Genomic DNA, 22,270 nt, shown 5'->3' on the forward strand with positions numbered 1-22,270 from the left:
GACACCATCACAGCACTGGGCAGACCCTTCAGTAACAGACTGAAACATCTGAAGGAGCGTTATCGCAGGTCGTTCCTCCCTGCAGCTGTTAGACTGTACGACAAACACTGCTCTCAGTAGACCACACATAACCAGACTCCTCATTCCTCCCTACCACATGCAGTAAACTGTAAATCTACACAAGTGCAATATAAATATACAGTATATTATCCAATGTCCAATATTTGTTTATACTGTAAATATCAAGTCCGTACTGTATATATTCAGGAAACTGTCTATAATGTACATTCTACATTCTATTTTAACTTGTTTGTTCTTTATATATTGTACATTGTTTGGTAATGCGTGTTTATTATTTATTATCTTTGTCTTTACTGTCTTTGCTGCTGTAACAATGTAAATGTTCCCACTGTGGGACAAATAAAGGACGATCTTATTTTATCTTATCTTAAAATCATTTGTTGCTTTCTGGGTGCAGAAAGGTGTCCATTCTGCACCTTTTGCATGAAAGACTAGAAACTGGGGAACTTTTATTGAGAGCTTTTAAATCCAAACTGAGAGTTCTTGAGGCTGACTTTTGTTTTTCATGGTAATCTGGATTATTTTATTTGTTTTTACTGTGTACATTTGTAACTGTGGAGTGTTTCGTATTTGCTGCTGCCTGCCTTGGCCAGAACTCTCTTTAAAAACGAGGTTCTCAATCTCAATGGGATTTTCCTGCTTAAATAAAGTTTTTCTTTTTTTAAAAAAAACATGAACGTGTGTGTCTCAGTGACATCTTATCAGATCAGGATGAATTTGATCAAGCTCATGTAAGATGGTCGTGGCTATAAGCAGGTAAAGTTCTGTACAGATCCACAAGGGTTAGTTAAAATTTCAGGTATGTAAAAGACAGATGACAAAAAGCCTTGGTGGAGGTCAGAAGTGGCAGAGGTGGACTCCCCTTGATGTATACTCCGGTTATGAACTGGCACTTGGCCTTCATGATGAGGCTCAAAACATGAATGTCCCAGCATAAAATAAAATGGAATCACAAAGAGCACAAAGATGAGCCACTTCTTCACTTAATCAATTCTGCACAAAGTTTCTTCATTTAAATGAAATAATAATGTGAACATATCTTGATATAACAGAGTAATTCCCAGCGTGGCAGCAATATGCTTCCTCTTTATGTCATGAGTATTGTATTTTACAAAAATCTCAATCTCAGTACTCTTCAGTGCACTGATGACTGCGAGGGAATGGAAGCTTAGAGACTGAAAAAGAGACAAGAAAAGTGGAAAATGTTTCAAGTGTTCTGCTCTTTGGTTCCTATCAAAGCTGCTTAAAGTGAAACAGCAGTGATGAATGATGATGTCATTACGTGAGGTGTCAGTTGTTATTGTTTTTTTGTTGTTTTTTTTGCCTCAGACTCACCTCCTCTTCTCCTCCGAGCAGAAGCTTGGTGGGAAAAAGATAGCGTCAGCAGAGGAGGAGAAAGGACAAGAACAAGCCAACAGAAGTGACTATGCTAGAAGTCAGAAGACACAGCAGGTTATAACTACAAGGGAAAAGCAGAACTATGACGGGGAAAGGGGACGAGAGTGAGCAGTTTGCACGCCAGGTCTCTGGCACTCACCCAGTTCTTCAAGCTCAGCGGTCATGGATTTGGAGCGCAGCGTCAGTGTGGTGCTCGGAGCTCTCTTGGGTGGTGGGGGAGCTGTGGAGAGAAGGCATGGTGTTGAGGATGAAGTTGAAGGAGGAGAAAATCCTTTGGCTTTGCGACTCAGTGCCCTCCTTGCATCTCTGAGACGGCCAGACCATCCCGCTCTCGCTGCTTTGATTTGGTTCAACTCCGATGAACTGGATGTCTCGCACTTGGACAGGACCTTGTTCAGGCTACGACTGGAGCTCAACTTCTTCATGTTTTGTTCTCTGTTCATCCAGCGGCTTTAAATTTGACAGTCTGTCTCCACGACTTTCAGGTTTATAGTCTTTGTGTTGCAAAGATTCCTCTCTGTTGAGGAGCCCAGGGGCAGTGAATATACAGCTCAGTCCTCTCTGCGATGCCACCAGCTTTCTGAATCTTCCCATTACACACTGAACTGAATTTGTCCGCCACAGTAAGCAGAGTGAATAAAATGAGTGCGGCAGGGAAGGAGAAAATGTTGTCCATCTCACTTTTAATATTCTGCCTGTCTGGAAGTCAGCCGGTGTGCATCAGACAAGAACACACCAACACACAGGCTGTCACACACACATGCACACTCTGCCACATGGAGGAACACATGCAGATACACACAACAAACTCCCTGAGGGAGGTTGTAATGACATGGGCTGACAGATGAAGCGATAACAGTAAATATAGCAGCTGAAAAAAAATGAGGTACTGCAGAACTTTATACCCTAAAGCTCATGGAAAACTCCCTGTCCAACCACACACACACACACACTGTTTATCTACCCACTCAAACCAATAAAACACATAGTTCCAAACTGCAGACAGTGACCGGTTTAAATTGGGTCACAGTAAAAACAATAGAAAAGAATGCAGCCATGTATTTAAGCACATAGCATCTGCAGTCATGCATTTGCACATTTACAACAATGCCACACACAGCAGCCATCACTGCATGCTTGAACAAACCCCAAGTTTCTTAACAATAACCCCTCAATGCAGCCAAATGAACTCCCTGTCTTCAAGATAAAGCAGCTAACACTCAATGCACCAATGCAGCTCGACTGATCTCTAAATCCCACAGAAGCTCTGGAGCCCTGCTATCCTGCTGCTGCTGCTGCTGTCAGAAGCCTCACATCTAGTGTACATACGCCATCCTGGGTAAAGTCCATAACAAACATCTTCTCATCACCAGGCTGCACAATCGGGTAGAGTAGCAGAGGAGATGGAGGAGGTTGGAGGAAGAGAGAGAGAGCAGAGAGAGAGGAGAGAGAGAGGAGAGAGAGAGGGATGCTTTTGCTGTAATGTAATGCTTAATTCAAACATGCAGTGTAGTCACCATGGCAACGGTGGCAGTAGTGAGGGTTTACATGGTGCAGTGTGTGTTTTTCTGCAAGTGTATGCAAGTGTGTATGTGCGAGCACGCATCTGTGCATTTCTGCAAAAGTGCGGCACAAAATGCAGAAAGTGTCCCACTGAAGGCGCAGTGCAGGGGGAGAGAGTTTGAAACTGGAAAGTGTCTCATCTCATTCTCCCGTCACTGAGAAACACTAGAAACACTCCATCTTGTCTCCAGCTGTTTGTGTTGTCTGTCTCCCTGCACTTCTATCCACAAGACATGTAGTTAAAACCCAAATTAAGAACCCATTATATTCAAATCAAGCCTGTGTTGAGCCTTACGTTAAAGTAAATGTGTTAGGAAATCAGTGGCCGTTAGTTGCTCAGTAAAGAACCTTAAAGTGCTATGCTTTTGTTTCTAATTACGATGAGATAAAATTGAGAACGAGTCACACTTTCTTCTGTATTGTCCTCACTATGATCCTTGAACATTTACTGAATAAAATGTATTGTCAGAATCCAGAAATACTGTGGTGCACTGATGACGACAGAATGGAATAGAAAAAAAATAAACCCAGGAAGGTTTAACTGTTTAAAACATTATCTGTAATTTATGTTCTACTGCAGCTTGAATTTCTAAATAAAGGTAAATGTAAGCCACTCTGGGCTGAGTGGGCGTATCCTTCATGCATGACACAATAACAAAAATAATCAATCAATCAAATCTATCTCTGTCCATCTTTTCAATTCCAATTCAAAAATCAACGGCTGTGTTATGCATCTATTCCAAAGCAAATATCTGTGGTCTCAGCAGCTTTGAGTGTTGGAATGATTATGTCATACGTATAATGTTCAATACTGAAGTACACGGTGAGCTGTTCATTAAGAAACAGAGACAATGTCTGCTGCTGTGTATCAATCTTAACTCTAATGCTGAACATAGCCATTATACTGTGAGATGAGCAAATGTGCAGTAACAACACTGTGAAATACAAACCAAAATTAAAAAACTTAGAGAGTCTGCACAGCACAACACAACACCACCACCACCAGCAGCAGCAGCTGCTGGTGCCTGGATGTTTGACACAAGGCAGGTTGGGTTCATGGATTTATGTTGTTTATGCCAAATTCTGAGCCTCTATCATGTGTGTGCTTAAGCTGAAGCTCACATTCATCAGACCAGGCAAAAATATTGTATTTTATTTGTTTGAAAATACACTTTTTGTTTGCAACAATTGAAATTTTGTTTGCTTCGACTCTTTTGCGTTTCGATCCCTCACTTGTTCTTTGCGCTGTGGCTTTTTGTTAGCGATTCTTGGAGCCGCTGTCCGTCTGGAACTCGTTCCCCAAGTTTTCCCCGTCGACATCCGACAAAATAATTGGTAAACAAACATTAGCTACATGAGATAATTATTTTGTCGGAGTTCCATTGAGCTTCCCGATCATTGCAAACAAAAAATGTATTATCAAACAAATAAAATACAATATTTATGATATTTTATTTGTAATTTGTGTATTTTGAGGTTGATTTTTGTTTGTTTGAAAATATTGACACAAATCTAATTCCATAGGTCCCTGACTGTCATTTACATATACAGTATAAACATGTTTGCATGTTCATGCATTCCTATCGGCTACATCTGGGGAAGACGGTGGATCAGTGGTAGAGTGAGTAGTCTTTCAACTGGAAAGTTGTGGGTTTGATTCCCCGCTCAGCTCGTGTCCTTGGGCAAGACTAGTAACCCCAAATTGCTCCTGACGCCTGTGTCGTGAATGGAAAGATGTGTGATAGGAAAACAAAGTGCTATACATAGACATGCTGGATAAATGACATCCAAACTAGAAAATTGCTATTAAAATACAGACCATAATACACTATTCTGCTGTGACCACTGTTGTTGTTTTTGGTTTCATTCTGAGTTCACTAGAAACCGATCATTTGATAGTAACATCATTTTGTCCATTACACTGCTGACACATGATTGCCTGAGTGTAGGTGAGTAAATAGGCCGTTGTGTAATAATCATAAAAATAACTAGTACCGCGCGCGGTTCTGAACGGGTTCGAGCCGACCCACGCGGGTCGCCGTGTGCCACGGCTCCCCGCGTGCCTCGCGCTCTCACCCGTTCATTCACCGCGCGCGGTACTAGTTATTTTCAGTACTAGTTATTTTCAGTACTAGTTATTTTCAGCGGCGTCCCCGCGCATGTCGTTCCAAATTTCGAGGGGGATCAGGCGACGTATGGCAAAGTTATAGGGCACTTCCTGTTTAAAATGGCAGACTTCCTGTTCGGTCAAGTGCGTGTCCGTAAACGTGTTCAGGGAACTTCCCTTGTCTTACATATCAAGTTTTGTGCAGATCGGACAATCTTAGAGTTGACTTCCTGTTTCGGGCATTCCACTTCCTGTTGGGAGGTCATCTCTTGCAGACATGCTCAGGACAGGTCCCTGGTGTCACATGAAAGGTTTCGTGCAAATCGGACAACGTACGACAAAGTTAGAGGGCACTTCCTGTTTAAAATGGCCAACTTCCTGTTCGTCTCTGGAAACGTGTTCAGGGAAGTTCCCTTGTCTTACATATCAAGTTTTGTTCAGATCGGACAATGTAAGACTTTACTTCCTGTTTCGGGCGTTCCACTTCCTGTAGGGAGGTGACCTTTTACGGACATGCTCAGGACAGGTCCCTGGTGTCACATATAAGGTTTTGTGCAGATCGGACAACGTACGGCAAAGTTAGAGGGCACTTCCTGTTTAAAATGGCCGACTTCCTGTTTGGTCAACGGCGTCTCCGTAAACATGTTCAGGGAAGGTCCAGTAACTCACATATTTAGTTTCGTGTCAATCGGGCAATGTAAGACTTTACTTCCTGTTTCGGGCGTTCCACTTCCTGTAGGGAGGTGACCTTTTACGGACATGTTGAGGAAGGGTCTGGGGTCCCACATACTAAGTTTCAAGTGGATACAACAATCCCTGTTGGAGCAGCATCAAAAACTATAAATGTAATTCTGTCTGCTGTCACCAGGGGGCGCTGTATTTGAAAATGAATATTTTCATATAGACGTGTTCAGGGCCGGACTGTCATCAATCCTTGCAAGTTTAGTTCAGATCGGACCAGGATTGGCAAAGTTGTAACAGTTTGTTTTTTTAGAATTTTCTACCACCACCAGGAGGCGCTGTTTTCAAAATGTACCGTTTCAGCAACATAGTCGTCTTCAGCAACTAACCATCATCAACTATAGCAAGTTTGGTTGGGATCAGACCTTCCATCGCAAAGTTATAAGAGTTTCATTGTCTGTTATGAAAAATTATTATTATCTCCAATTTTGGCGCCCCCTATCTCGTACGCCATACAATATTTTAAAAAGCTTTTGATAACTTTTGATGCTCAACTCGTCCACATTGATCTCACCAAGTTTGAAGGTGATTGCACAAAAGCTCTAGGAGGAGATAATTGAAATACAAGCTGTCATATTGTCTACTGTCACCAGGGGGCGCTGTTTTTGAAATTTAATATTTTCATATAGACGTCTTTAGGGCCGGACTATCATCAATCCTAGCAAGTTTGGTTCAGATCGGACCAGGATTCGCAAAGTTGTAGCAGTTTGATTTTTTGTCCCAAAAATCCGACTTTGCGTCGTTGCCATGGCAACACCGTTAAACAATTTGTCGTCATATTGATCACGCATCATCTACCATGTGTTTTGACTGTTGTCACCAATTTTGAGTGCGGTACGATTATCTGTGTAAAAGTTATTCCCGAAATCGTAAAAAACTTTTTTTTTGTGTATTTTCTTTCACCACAAGGAGGCGCTGTTTTCAAACTTCACCGTTTTTTCATAGACGTCTTCAGCCATGGCCCATCATCAATGGTAGCAAGTTTGGTTCGGATCGGACCTTCCATCGCAAAGTTATAAGAGTTTTGTTTTTCTGATGCGAAACATCAGAATCATCACGAACTTTGCCGCCCCCTATCTCGTGCGCCATGCGACATTTGAAAAAACTTTTGATACCGTGAGCTCCTCAACTGGTCCACAGGGACCTCACCAAGTTTGAAGGTGATCGCACGAAAACTCTAGGAGGAGTTAGTTCAAATACCATTGCTGCGAATTCGCCAAAATCGCCAAAAAATCGCCAATCAACCCAAGATGGCGGACTTCCTGTAGGTTTCACGGGAAAGTCGTCATCGACTTTTTTGACCGTCCCCACCTAATGAACGTGTGTACCAAGTTTCGTTCACGTACGTTAAACCCGACATGAGTTGACCTAATAGAAGTTTTTTGCGTGACTTTTTAGCCCCTCCCACCTCCAATTTTCCACGCATTATCCCCGAACGACTTTCAGACGTAAATTTACACCAGGATTGATGCGGTCACAAAAATCTGTGAGTTTTGGGGTATGTGAAAGGCCTCAAAAATGCGATTTACTTTTAGGAATAATAATAATAATAATAATAATAATAATAATAATCTTTTGCATTTCAATAGGGTTCTTGCAACCTTGTTGCTCGAACCCTAATAATAATGATAATAATGGAGTGCCTAATAAAGTAATTGGTGAGTTTATATGCTTTTTTCTTTACGTTTGAGTTGGATGACATAAATATCATGTCGCTGTCTCAAGATAAACCTGCAAAACATTTTTTTTTCACTTAATTGAAAACCTGCAGGGCCACACGGTTGGTGTAGTGGTTAGCACTCTTGCCTTTGCAGCAAGAAGACCGGGGTTGGAGCCCCAGTTGGAACAAGGGTCTTTCTGCATGGAGTTTGCATGTTCTCGCCGTGTGTGTGCGTAGGTTTTCTCCGGGTCCTCCGGCTTCCTCCCACAGTCCAAAAACATGCAATATGTGTGTTAGGTAAATGTGAAACTCTAAATTGACCATAGGTGTGAGAGTGAGAGTGAATGATTGTTTTTCTCTATATGTGGTCCTGCGATGGACGGGCGAACTGTCCAGGGTGTGACCCCGCCTGTCACCTGATGTCAGCTGAGATTGGCACAGCTCCCCCTGCGGCCCTCCTCTTATGTGGCAAACTATATACTCGCTGAAACCACTAACTTAGATGTCAGGCCCACTGGTTGCCTGGCAACTGGTCAGAAACAAGTCAAATTTCAGCACATAACCCCCCCAATGGTGTGCTGTTCTTTTTATAAATTCTCTGGATTTTTTTTTGGCCTTTAAAAAAAGAGCAATTCTATAACCCTCTGTTTAATGTTTATGTCCAAAGCATATTTGACAAACACAAAACATAGGGGGCATTGATGTTTCCTTCTCTCTCTGTGTAAAACAACTCATTCAATTATGACAATTGAGCAAACTCAACCTGGTGAGGGAGTTATTTTAAGGCTTATTTTATAGTGGAGCTTCATTTAAGATTTTGTGTTTGCACTCACTGGAATCAGACATATCTATATTGCATTTTTCTAGTCTTGATGAGGCCGGATGTTTCAGACGGAGGTCATTACACTCAGCCCTAAACTTTCTGACCACATTGCCACTTTAGATGACATCACCGTGGCTTCCAGTTCCACTGTGTGGAACTTTGGAAGTTTATCCTAGTTTTTTCTAGGATATATCATTTGACTCACACATAAATCTAATTGTCCAGAAAACTGTTGGGTTTCTATTCTCTCTATAGTGAGATAATGTGTGCATAAATAACATTGAACAAAACTGAATAACCACTCCAAAAGCTGTACACTACAGTTTTGCCATTCAACCATTCACACAAACACTTTTATTCAGTGCACTTTTTTTTTAACCCTAATTTGCGGTGGGAATAATACACAACTCCTTATATGGACATCCTGGTGGTGTGTGTTTGTAGGTCACATATTCAGCTTTACAAAATTGCGTTATTTTTTCCGTCTTCTTATGTGTCGTTAGGTCAAAGTTATGATTCATTTTAAGTAGCAATAATTGTGCAGAAGTCACAAAATTAGTCCGTTATCCTTTTTGTTCATAAAACGAGCCAAGTGAACTTTGAACTGTGACGTATCTTAAATTTTTTCTCCAAAAAACAGTATCAGACTGATATCAATACTGAATATAACCCCATCTTTTATATGCTATTGCCAAAGCTGCCAAGAGTATTTTGGGGTTAAATGACACATCGGCACGTGGACAAGCAGAGCCAAGGATGAAAGTTGTAGGACAACCCACTGTAGCACTGATTCATGGCATCAAGAGAGACAGGTACTGAACAGTGGGATTAAGACAGAAAGAGAGATTAAGAGAGACCATTAGTCCTGACCCTTAAAAACTATAGGTCATGTATCGCTGTCATTGTCTCACAGCAAATGTAAACGAGGAAAACGCTTGCACACAAACAGACACATGCACGCAGTCCTGAGGTCAAAGTGCTAGCACTGACTGTGTGGGAGCTGAGTACTGGTGAGGAGTGGTTGACATGGAAACCACAAATATACAGCAAAGAAACATGGTTGAAATCACAAAATTTTCTTTGTATGAAAACAAATCGTTTTCCTTATCATAAAATCCACTATCAAACAGCTTCAGACTTCAACAAAGAAGGCACAGTGAGTGAGATGAGTTACAGAGAGCATGAGTCACAATTTCACATTTCACAATAGGGCCGTGCATTTTCAAGACATTTAATAAAGCACTAAACTATTATATGTATTTTATAACATTAAAATTCAATGTTAGGCATGCTTATGTATCTTTTGTGTTGGTGTAGTGCATTAACAGTGCATTTTAGTTCAGCTACTTTTCTAATACTGTATATTAGTACTAATTTATTCAGTATTGTATATCTGACACAAAAGTAAATATTTTATTTGATATAATTGACACTTTTAAAAACGTATTTTTCTTTGCATATCATTCCTTAGTTAATATCTCAGTATATGTATCTTAGCACAGGCTGTGAAATAGTGTTTCTATGAAGAGAGGAAGCAGAGGAGCGTCTAACAAGCGTCTTCTGGTCTTTACCTTTCTTGCGAATAACCTCCTCAGACTCTGGTTTGCGCGTGACAGACACCACCTTCATCAGCAGCCTGTTGCCTCCTTGCCGGATCAAGGACACCACCTGTTTATGACCCACCTTCACCACATTCACCCCGTTAACCTGAGAGAAAACACACAGAGGGAGACACGCTGACACAAGTGTTACCTTTGGTTTTCTTCAATGCTGCTGATGAAGGCACCACAGTTACCAAATTCAAGACAAGGTGAGATACTACTACTATCCTGCCTCTGTTTGTCCTTTATATGTATTAGTATGCATCCATCAACTCAAAATGGGTTCTGTCAGTTGCGTTTGTTTGTATACAACAGCAGCGCAGGGGCGGGCGGGGACAAGCACTCCTGAACGACTGGGTTTTTTTGAGCAGTACAATTTTTCGTGGGCACTTCTTTGTGTTTTTGGTTGTACGTCACGCTCAAGAATGGTTTCTAACATCTGTCTCGACATAAAAAGAAGCACAAGATCTAAACACTGCTATACTGAGGAAACACACAGAGAGACGTGTGGAGCTCACAGCCTTCATCTGATGGTCTCAAACTTGTGGCCCGCAAATATGAATAAGAATATCTGGATTTTCCCCAAAGTCATTTGAGTTTGGGACCTTTTAAGATATTTAAAGTTAAAAAATACTGTATATACTGTACTTCGCTTTCTCTTCTGCGTTCAAGACGACCAGCAGTGTGTTCAGCCATGAGAGGAAACAGCAAGTGGAGCGCTGTCTTTAATTACCTCAATGAGGAAGTCTCCTGTCCTCAGACCGGCCCTCCACGCCACTCCCTCCACATCCACAGACTCCAGGTACTGCAGGGCAGGAAACGCTGGGGTCGGGGTGAACTCTTCGATGGGCGTCTCAGCTGTGAGGAAACACAGAGACAGAGAGACAGTTAATACAAATCTATAGCTGCTTCTCCACTAAATCAAGTGCAGTCCGCAGAGAATATTTCGTGAAGAAAATGCGTCCGTTTAATTCAGCAGAATTTTAATTTCCTTTGAGAGAACAATGTATTTTTCAATAGTTTTACCGAGATTACATAACTGATTATGTACAAGTGTTGTCTGCCGCACCTAAACAATGTCACAGATACATGTAGAAACAATACAAACAGGTCCTCACATGTCCATAACGTCCAAATCAATGTGCTACTACTAACTCCATTTAATCTTGGAACTAGTTCAACTAAACCAGTGACACAGGAGAGTTCACACTAAGTGAACTACACAAGTGAACTACAGTGTGTGTGTGTGTGTGTGTTCTGGGCTGGTGGAGAGTAAAATAAATAATGAGTAAAAGAGAGCAAAGTGAGCCAAGATGCATGGTAGTGAGTGATGGAGCAGTAACAGACTCCCGGCAAGGCGCCTGAGAGGCGTCGCCATGGTAACCAACTCGAGTAAGGAGCTGGCACGTGCGAGAGTAAAAATTAATTTGTGGCGGCGTCGACGAGCAGCGGGTAGGTTTGGGTTAAAAAAAAAATGCTGAAGGTACAAAAAAAAAAGCAATTGTGTATGCAAACACTGTGGTAAGACGACGGAACAGAAGGATACGAAGGAGGTGAAGGAGAGCAGGGAGAAACAAAAACAAGGACAGACTGAGGAACAATGAAATGAGAGAGGAGAGTAAAGAGGAGTGTGTGTGTGTGTGTGTGTGTGTGAAGAAGCTCAACACCATGTGTGGGGAACAGATGGGACAGCGAGCTGACAGCTCATCCAAGGATGATGCTCACACACACACACACACACAGACGCCCGAGTGCATCTGAGTATACACGCTGAGTGTTGACCAAAGCTGATCATGTTGTTGACTCACACAGTAACAGCTGAGTGACAGCCATAGTCGGTGAGCATCAAACCACGTGTTGAAAACAAACATGCAGGCAAAGATGTGTGTGTGTGTGTGTGTGTGTGTGTGCGCGTGTGTGTGTTTTAAGCTCACCTTTCGCTCCCCGCAGGACAAAGCCAAACCCCTCATTTTCTTTTTTCTGTAAAACAGCGTTCTTCTCCTCTATGATATAATCACTGTGAAGGAGAGAGCAGAGGGAGAGCAGGTATGAATCCAACACCATCCTCTTCTCACACACACACACACTCACAGAGAGAAGGTGAGAGGGGAGGCAGAGGAGTTAAGAGGGTAAGTCGGTGGGGTTGTGGAGGGTGATGGGAGACACACACACACACACACACACACACACACTTTCCCTTTCCTCTTAACCAATCAAGTTAAAAGCCAAGCAAGGCACTGCAGCTCAGGTTTCCCAGAGGTTACACTAACAGTGAAGCCCACACAGGCACGCACACCACACACATAACCACTGCATATGGTAAAAAAAAAAAGAAAGAAAAGAAATTGCAATCATTTTAACAGATATTGCAATTATTATATGGTTCATAATTGGCACAACTGGTCATTTCTTTGCATCTTCAGTGTCATTTTATGCAAGAAAGAACATCAAAATCATGCAGAGTTGACTTTTTTGGAGTATATCAACAAACAAACATGACATTAAATTTCTGCAGCACCTGTAGAACTTCATCCACATCTTTATCAAACAAGTGCAAATTTGGATATCTTTCCGATTTTTGCGATTGTTTTGCGATTAATCCTAAGAAACCCTAACAAACACACACATACACATGAGAGCGAGAGTGAGAGAGAGCTAGCCGGCAAAAGAGAGAGTGAGAGAGTCCTTGTAATAGTAGAGTAAGAGTGAATCAATCTCCTCCCTGATCCTTCAGATGAGACTGCAGCCGAGGAGGATTTAAAGGGTTTTCACTAAAGAAACTGACAGAGAAGGCTCAGATGCAATATTATCACCTGATTAATGATGGAGGGAATAAGGAGCAAAGAGTAATCGAGCCTTTCATCACTGCCTGATTTTCCTGAGCGTTGGGAAGTGAAGGCTGTTGTGGTGTGAACCTGTGCTTGGCTGCTCAGCATGCTGGGCATTATTATTTCAAGCTGTGCATTAGCATTCAAAGCCTGTGAGGCACAACCAAAGCAGAGTTAGTAAAGCACTCTCTGACGGCAACGTGGTTGTCAGCATGAGGATTAGTTATGTGTACAGTTGTGGCCACATGGCGGTATAATAATTAGCAATAATTGTGCAGAAGTCACCAAGTTAGACTGTTTCTCTTTCCTTTTTGCTCATAAGTGAACTTTGAACTGTGACGTGTTTCCATATTTCACAAAATCTATCTGATTTTAAACATTTTGAGCACTTTTTGCTCAGATGTGTTTATAAAGTTGGTGAAAATTATTATATTTTTTCATCAGATTGCCTAGGTTGTGATATAACACACATACTATATTGCACATTCTTATAGCCTCTGTATATACTGTACGTTTAAACATAAGTGATGGAAAAAAGCAGCCGAAATGTTCTAAGGGTTAACATACAAAAAAAGTCTACAAAAGTCTAAAAGTTACATACAAATGCACTGTTTTATAATCATTTTCATTTCCTTGTCACAATTATCATTTCAGAAACTCCTTCCTTACCAGCTGAGCTAACGGGGACGACACATGATTTTTTGACAATTTAAAATAACACATTATAAAAACGAAGCTGCAGGTCGTACAAAATCTGACCGAGGGCCGGACTTTGGACAAGCCTGCTTTAGAAGTTGCCACAGCGGATCATCTGCTTCCTTCTTGCCCTATCCCTGATGTCCTCTCCTGTAACAAAACTAAAACTGATTACTAAATATTAAATTTCTAAACACTGGACCATTAAACAAAACTGTGGCGTGACTTCAGATATCTTTAATTCTCTTTACAACACGCTGACTGAGAGCACTGCTGAACACCATCACCATTATTTGTCACAGCTACATCAGATGGAGAGAGCTTCACGTGTCCAGGCTACACCTCAGTGGGTGACTGCAGCCTCCATTAGCAGAGTTACACAACACAGTCTCTCAGACTTACCGGGGGAACGCACAGCTCCTGCTGGTGGAGGCAGAAGTATTGAAACAAGTAGGGGAGGGAGGTCAAACTGTTGCTTTCAGAAAAAGCTATCTGCCCACTTTTGCAGCAATTATTATGCACGGAAAAGTATGTTGGTTAAGCATCGGTCCAAACCCCTTTTATCCACTACACGTTCATATCTGCTCTAACACGCCACATTAATGCAATATACTCACTGTCCTTGTTCAGAGTTTCTCTGCAGCTACATAACACGATGAAGTAGATGCGCTGATCTCACAGCGTTCCCTGAAAATGAATCTGTCCATTGACATTTGTGAAGCTAATATTCCTTGGACTGCAGTTCAGATATCCATTAGAGATCCACAGAGCTGCAGCATAACTCACTGTGTCTCTGTTCTATCTATAGACTTCACGATATTATGAGCAACTACATTTTCATTCTGTCAATCACATGCTGCATCATGTGGTCATTTCAACAAGTGCTTCATTCAAATCTTAATGATATACTTTTGCTGTGTGTGAGCTTTTTCAAGCACCGACTCATGCCTGTTGTAATGCTAATATTAAAGCTCTAGGAACTTAGGTGACATTTAATCCACCTAAAACCAAGAAAGCAAAACCCTGACATTTCACAAAGGAATAAGAGAGTGCACGGAAACAACACTCACTCTGTCTCTCTCTCTTTGTTTAGTGTGGCATTAAAGCGATAATTTGCATTTTAATAAAAACCTTGGGCAGCTTTCTATCCCACTCTAACAGATTTAAGAGGGAGAAAAAAACACTTTGACTCCAAAAACCTGCATATGTTGTGTTTTTGTTCATCTTTACATTGTTATTTATCTTTTCATTACATTTGATGCTACCCTTTGTGCTGCTGTGTCGATCACTATGAGGGAACAAGGGAAGCGAATCATCCATATAAGACGTGCATGTCTCCACAGACATAAACATGCTGATGAACTGTTATTCAATAGACTTCCATGTGCATTTTACTGTTACACTGCACCGGGTGCACTGGCACATGGTGTCTATAGATGGCAGCAACTGCAAAGCACTCACACATTTTATCACATGGACTCCATTGCCTCTCTTAAAGTAACAGAGCAGTGTGTGTGTGTGTGTGTGTGTGTGCAGTACAGTATACACGGCACCCTGCAGTGTCATGAGAGCTATACCAGACAAAGAGGATTTACCTGTATGAGGTGAAGTTGTCGTAAGATCCCACAGTGTAGTGTCTGAACAGTCTCTTAGTGCGGTCCTCCCGAGTCTCTGTAAAACAAATCAAATGTCTTTTTAATACAACTATTCTGTAGTATTTTAATGTTTCCATAATACTCTATGTTGTCTGTGCAAACACATCCAAAAAGGCTTAGATGGATGGATGGGTACAGGTAGGTAGGTAGGTAGACAGAGAAAGTGATTAAGAGCAGCAAAAAGGGTCAGAGGTAGAGCTTCCTCTGGTGGTACATGGGAGAATAATCACGAATACTGTTCTACTAGCTGAGGAATTTTGACTACATATTAATATAATAATATTATTCCCTTCAGATACACCTCCAAAAGTGGCTGTATCATCCAAGAGCTTTTGGAGGTGACAGCTGTCTGTGTTGTATCTGAAGTGTGATGTGTATACAAGGTGAAGAGAAGAGGAGAGAGTCGTGTTTTCCCTGTGGGACTCCCGTGCTGCCGAGCTATTCAGATTCAAGAAAGATATAAGTGTAAACATTACTGAACAATGTCTTGCGCTCACATTATGTTGTTACTTAGACTGCACTACGATCACGTTATGACAAAATTGTCCTTTTGGTGTCATATTCTTGGCAGCCAATCGCCCATAAGTCATCATGTGAAATGACTCGAGCAGTGGAGTGCTTTGATAGCGAGGTCAGCTGTTCAACGGTCTTTCCAATGACTACAGGGCATTGTGAAGAAATCACTTACCAGCACACAGAAGAGGGGTAATCATTATTATTATTTTAATTATTATTATTATTATTATCATGCTTCATTTATCATAAGCTACTTTGCAATCAGTGAAATAGTGTTTTAATAGGAAATGCACAAGAACGGGCAACATGTCCAGCTCAATTAGTATGGAGTGTTTGAGTGTGTGTACTTCCTGTCAGCGTGTGGGTGGATTTATCCGATGGGAGTGCTGATAGTGATTGATGCCCTTTAGTCATCCCAATAATGCACATCCACTAAACAACAGTCTGCTGACCACACAGCCCAATACTCCTTTAGGCCACAGAGACATGCTTTAAAGGTCCAGTGTGTAAATTGTTTGACTTTTCCGGCTTTAAAATAAGCTTTTTTTTTTACTGTATTTACAGTCTCACCATTAGATGTCACCATTTCTTACACACTGAACCTTTGACAGAACATTATTAGTTTCCCCATTTTTCTTCCTTCCCTTCTTTCTTTCAGCTCACCATGACATCTACATGCTTGCAAAAGTAAAAAATCATTTAATAATACCTATATTACATGTCAATGATGATGACAATATTGATAATGAAGAAAAATTACAGCACGAGGATTCATGTTTTTATCATTGTTTATCTATTCTTATATTTTAGATTCATGTTTTTATCTATTTTTATATTGTATTTTTACATTGTATTTTTATAAAATAGATACCCTTTTTGCCATTATTTTCTGTATGTTGGTGATTTTTTATCTCCACCACAGATATTAGAAGATTGGGTAACAGGTGAATGAATTATGTTTATTTATTATTTATTGTGTTGTATTCACTGGGTGATACACCTAATCAGTCACACACAAAACAAGAAAAAACTGGTCTAAGAAAGTATATAATGTAAGAAATGACAATTTAAAAAAATAGTATTAATCTAATTTAATCTAATCTAATGCTACAACTACCAAATAAAATGATGACAATGTTGATCATGATGACGTGCAAGTAGAGGACAATCACTGCAACAAATGTAGTAAAAAAACAAACAACCGTAATGATGCTGATACAAACAGACTGTATACGTGACAGAGAAAGAAGAAAAAAAAAAAATCAAAGTAGAGGAGACTTGAAGTGGCGGGAACCCTCAGATCCTCCTCAGCCTGTCCGTCTGACTGAGTGTGAGTGACAGACTGTCAGGCGCACACAACATGAAGCTCTGATAAGTGCACCCACTGTCACTCGGTGACACAAGAGTGGGAAATTAGCAATTTGCTCAAAATTGCCAATTTCATGTTGAAGTTTGACCCTTCAGTCTCTGCTCTTCACCTGGCTTCTCATTTTCATCTGCTTCTTCGATTAGTTGTCAGATTTTCTGATTCAGCTCAACTGAGATGTCCTCAGCATTTTGTCTGTGGAGATAAATGTCCCTTTCAAGTGGATTAGAATGTTGGGAACTACACTCATGCAAAGGGCATTTCTCTTTTGGCAACCGGGTTTATAGTGTTGGCAAAGTGCCGAGGTAATGGTGTTATGCCAACATTTTAATCAGCAGATACAGTATGAGGTGACACTGTGCCTTCCCTTTAATCAGACAGGGTTTCCTCAGCTTTCTCTGGTGCCAGAGGAAAGACCAGTGACCTATTATTTATGTTGTTATTTATTTACTCTGACATTTTACAAACTGGCTGACAAAAACGTCTGCACACGGATAAAAAGTGTGCAAACTCACAAACTTAAAGTTAAAAAAAGGAAAATGAACAGCTGGAACTTATCAAAGCTTGATAAACATCAGTGTTTGCCAAACTTTCTACATTTAAAGATCGAGACCCACAACACAATATCAACTGCGATAAAAGCAAATGAAACACCTAGTGTACATTAGTAAATTAATTATTTCCAAGAGAGCTTTGGTAAAATAATTAAAACTTCACTTTACGCTTAACTAAAAGATTGGGAAAATTCAGGAAATTCATTTCCTGTGACCCATCTGTGGGTCCCGACCCAGTCTTTGGGAATCTAAGGGCCTGTGCTGTACTACAATTTTAGGACTATGTATTGCTCTGTTACACTGTTATAGTCTTTAACAGATGGTGCAATATTAGTGCTTTCATACTGGCAAATATTTTTTATATAATTTCAGGTTTTAGTTTGGTTCGGTGTCTTGGTGCTGTCATCAAACCAGCACATTCACACCAGTGCTAAAGTTTCTTGGAATTCAGGAGACACCCAAATCACTCTCACACATTTTGTCTCTTGCAAAACCTTCCTTCCTAGGACCTGGACCTGATGTGATTGGATTACTGCAGTGATGGTATATGATGTGACATGTAGGACATGCACTGATGCTTGAGCTGGACTGGAAATGACTTCACGGAAGGAAAGATGTGGAATTGAAATTGTAATTGTATTAGCACTAGTTGTAAAAGAGAGCTGGTCTTGAAGGAAAAGGGGATATTACAGTTCTTACTCAGCTACTGTATCACACATTGGTCCTCATCCAAAAAGTCCACACTTCAAAATAGGACAAAAAGGGAATCAGTAAGAAATGAGTAAGAAATGTTCTCAGTGTCTCAGTGCACACCAAACAAACTGTAGTACAGGGTTAGGGTTATTACATATATTGTTGCTGTAATGGCAACTGGTCACCCATGAGAACCTGAACTCCTGTTTTAAAGCCTTGAGACTCGAGATGATTTAGCCAGCACCGTGTTGGGGTTTCACAATTAGACATTTACAGACATCAATCAAGCTCCCATTGGATGATACCAGCTGTCAATCACACGGGTGTACGCTCATTATGAAGAAGACCTGAAACCTCAGATGATTAACCCTTCAAGAAAATGTTTACTGACTGTAACGCAAGTGAGTTCTTTTTGCAACCAGCAGAGTCACCCCCTAGTGGTCATTCAATATATTCATACTCCCTGATGATCTCAAATGTTCTGTTTAAATAACTGGTTACAAGTTGGTCTTTCATAACATAAAATTGTCTCTTGCAAAGTAGGTAACAATCCACTGCACTTCACATTTCTGATTATAGCAGAAGCAATTTACATGGAAAGACCAAAAAGCAATTTGAAATAGTTGTTATGGCAGCGACAATGGCTAAACGGTACAGATGAATGCCGACATAACTGAGTGGGAGAGCACAAGAAACTGCAGTCCTGAGGTTATACGAACACTTGTGTTGAGTGAAGGCTTGAGATCTAAATGCTGGGTTATCTGCTGGTCAAAACTTCTCACAACACACACATGTACTGTGCATCCCATCCTTTGTTCAGTTGCTTTTGAGCAAAGTAAAATAAAAAGGTTCACTTTCAGCCTTTCAGACTGTCGGAAGCTATTAATTCCTATTAAAAGCTTTAGTTACATTAGCTTTTCTAGGCACAAAGCGATGATCTCAAATCAGGACATATATATTGTATATGACTTAATTCATTCATTGTATACCGCGTCACATGAGAGTCAAAAGGCAGGGTACACCCGAAAGAACATGGGGAGAACATGCCAACTCCATGAAGATAGATCCTCAGTTGGACCGAGTTGTGGACCCGGATCTTTCTGCTGCAAGGCAACAGTGCTCTGTCGCCCAATGGCCTGTATATCAGTCAGTCATCATCTACCGCTTTATCCTCTGCCAGAGGGTCGCGGGGGGGTGCTGTGCCAATCTCAGCTACATCGGGCGATAGGCGGGGTACACCCTGGACAGTTCGCCAGTCCATCGCAGGGCCACACACAGATAGAGACAAACAACCATTCACTCTCACACTCACTCTATGGTCAATTTAGAGTGTCCAATTTACCTAATCCCCACATTGCATGTTTTTGGACTGTGGGAGGAAGCCGGAGTACCCGGAGAGAACCCACGCACACACGGGGAGAACATGCAAACTCCATGCAGAAAGGCCCTTGTTCCAACCGGGGCTCGAACCCGGGTCTTCTCGCTGCAAGGCGAGAGTGCTAACCACTACACCACCGTGTGGCCTTGGCCTGTATATATATATATATATATTCATTAATTCATTAATTCATGGTCTACCGCTTTATTCTCCACATGAGGGCTGTGGGGCCACTATATAATCTGTAATTAGGCTGTCTGGGTGGATTTATCCAAACAATGGACAATTGGCAACGTTTATCGCCTAAATAAACCATCATCGGTTCATAAATCTACTTTATCTGACTATCAATCTTAACTTTCATTTCTCCACTGCAAACACAATCTCCTGTCTGTGACTTTGACTGTGTGACCCTCTGATCTACAAACAATCAAGTCAATTTATTTGCACTGTGTGCTCTTAAAAAAAAGTGGGCGATAACTCATCCATAAAAATGTGTGAATTAGCTGTTAGTGTCTTCTCACCAGTGATTGCTGTACCATATTTAGCACGTTTTGCCATTTGCCACTGACTCAGTGAAACATACGGTATCTCAGATTTCTGCTGTAAACATCTGTCTTTTAGTGCTTTTTTTACGTCCTCACCAGACCGAGACGCCATCGCTATCCTTGCTATCTGAACGATGCAAATACCACATCACAACACACTCAGAGGCATGGACACGCATCGGGTCTGAACCCTGATGAATTCTAATTAACAACTTAAATAAACACACTTACACTTGTAAAGTGAGCCTCATTGACTTTTTAATTCTTTCCTTCCAAATTCACATTCATCCCTCCTTTCCTTTCCTCCCCTTCTGTGGCGTTTAACATTCATGTTGTGCATGTTCTCTTAAATCACTGAGACTAAGCGGGGGGTGTAGTAAAACTCTAGGGGCTCCTTACACCTTGAATGCTAAAACACTTTTTTTAAATGAAGTAGAACAATAAATTAAGATAGACACAACTTTCAGAGAGCAACACGGCCTGTGAGGAGACACCAGTGGAAAACAGAAAAAGGAAAGATAAAGACAGAGCCATCCTCTGCTTCTCTCTCGTGCTGTCACACATAGCGACTCTCATTTGGAAGCTCCAGCAGGAAACTGATTTCCACATGTCACAGAGGACAGAGCAGTGTCTTCATTTACTTTGACTTTCTCACATTCTTTGTCTGTTTTGCTATTACTCTATCACAAGGACACTGTGACAGAGTGAACAATGAAAGATGGATACAGTCATTTAATATAGCAGTAAATTTTAATAAACCATGCACATGGTTTGGAGCTAACTGAACATGATATACAGTGTTAGCGCTGCAACGATAATGACTACTTCAATAGTCAAGCGACGAGTCAGATTATGAACTGCAAAAAAAACATTAGCGATCGAGGTGCGTCTGAATCCAAATACAAAGTTTGAACAATATATAATGACCCGGAAAATATTAGAATACATTTGAATATTATGGTATACTTCCACACACAGTGCACGTGGACCCAATGTGCATCGTGAACATGACGCCATTTGTGTTGTCAACACGCACAATGTGCAGGCTGTGCGTGCAGCACAGATTTTGGAACCACGCGCAAAGAGCGCATTGAGCGCATTGAGTGTGCGTGGACAGCACATGTGCAAAATGAATTGACATTGTTCTCTTCTTCTTTGGTAGGAATGCGGTAGGAATGCGTCCTATTCCCTGTGTCCAGACTTGTACCGCCACCCGATGGTGAAGTGAGATACTACAGAACCCTGAAGCACAATGCATGTGCGTGGAAGTATACCAGCGCCGTTAGCCGCCTCCTACTGTTACTTCCCATTCTGTTCCCAGTCACTAGTGCGCATGTGCTGTCAGTGCATCAAGTGAGATGTCTCACTCAGAGCTACTACAATTACCGACAGTGAAACATTGTTTAATGTGGCATTGCATGCCATGGAATACACACAACGACATCACTAACGACCTGACTACTAAATTAGTCGTCGATTAATTTTGCCGTTGACTATTAGTCGACTAGTCGTTGCAGCCCCATACTAGTACAAGTCGTTAATGTGGTTGTGATGCACCGCCACACTTTTTCTTGCAAATATGAACATGACAGATAAATATAATGAACTGGGAAATGAGTAGAGCCTGAATCTGAAGAGCAAGATGACACTGAACACAGAGAAAAGCACTGCTATGAGTGGGGGGGGAAAAAGGGAGGACAGATTAACTGTAAAACCTGTGACAGGAGGGAGTAGATGACAACAACTAAATGAATAACTGTTATGAGAAGTCTGTATCCTGCAGTGAATGTCAGTTGGCAATGTGTGCCAATATTTAATTGATTATTATATGCTGTGTATCTCCTTTCAACAGCTTCAGAGATCCACAGAGATCCCACAGCATCAGAGGACTCCTCATTATAGGCCACCTTTGCTCGCTTCCACTAAACCAAACAAGATGCCATAATGTTGCCCCAGTGTGTGAGTTCAGATAACCTGCTGCTGACATTCCAAAATTAGAGCCATGAGGTGTAACACAACAGTGTCAGCGTCTGTCCATCCACACTTGCTTTCTTTTGAACAC

The 22,270-nt window shown here is 41.2% G+C and overlaps 1 protein-coding gene across 11 annotated transcripts in view; it reads right to left on the minus strand.

The window, feature by feature from the left end:
- Window positions 1-22,270, minus strand: part of shank3a (SH3 and multiple ankyrin repeat domains 3a) — a 206,439-nt gene that overhangs the window by 16,170 nt on the left and 167,999 nt on the right. For 10 of the 11 annotated variants that reach the window (XR_009241848.1, XR_009241847.1, XR_009241846.1 and 7 more), the window contains 6 exons: window positions 15,094-15,169; window positions 11,909-11,991; window positions 10,708-10,832; window positions 9,945-10,080; window positions 1,619-1,699; window positions 1,417-1,440 (listed from right to left, as the gene is read on the minus strand). Coding sequence is in view for 8 of the 11 variants with exons in the window: in XM_058645436.1 (XP_058501419.1) it covers window positions 1,417-1,440; window positions 1,619-1,699; window positions 9,945-10,080; window positions 10,708-10,832; window positions 11,909-11,991; window positions 15,094-15,169 (525 nt within the window). In the remaining 3 variants the exon portion in view is untranslated. The remainder of the gene's footprint in view (window positions 1-1,416; window positions 1,441-1,618; window positions 1,700-9,944; window positions 10,081-10,707; window positions 10,833-11,908; window positions 11,992-15,093; window positions 15,170-22,270) is intronic. The other variant, XM_058645437.1, reaches the window with a different exon arrangement.

This window comes from Solea solea, chromosome 12 (genome assembly GCF_958295425.1).
Source record: "Solea solea chromosome 12, fSolSol10.1, whole genome shotgun sequence".
Lineage (NCBI taxonomy): Eukaryota > Metazoa > Chordata > Actinopteri > Pleuronectiformes > Soleidae > Solea > Solea solea.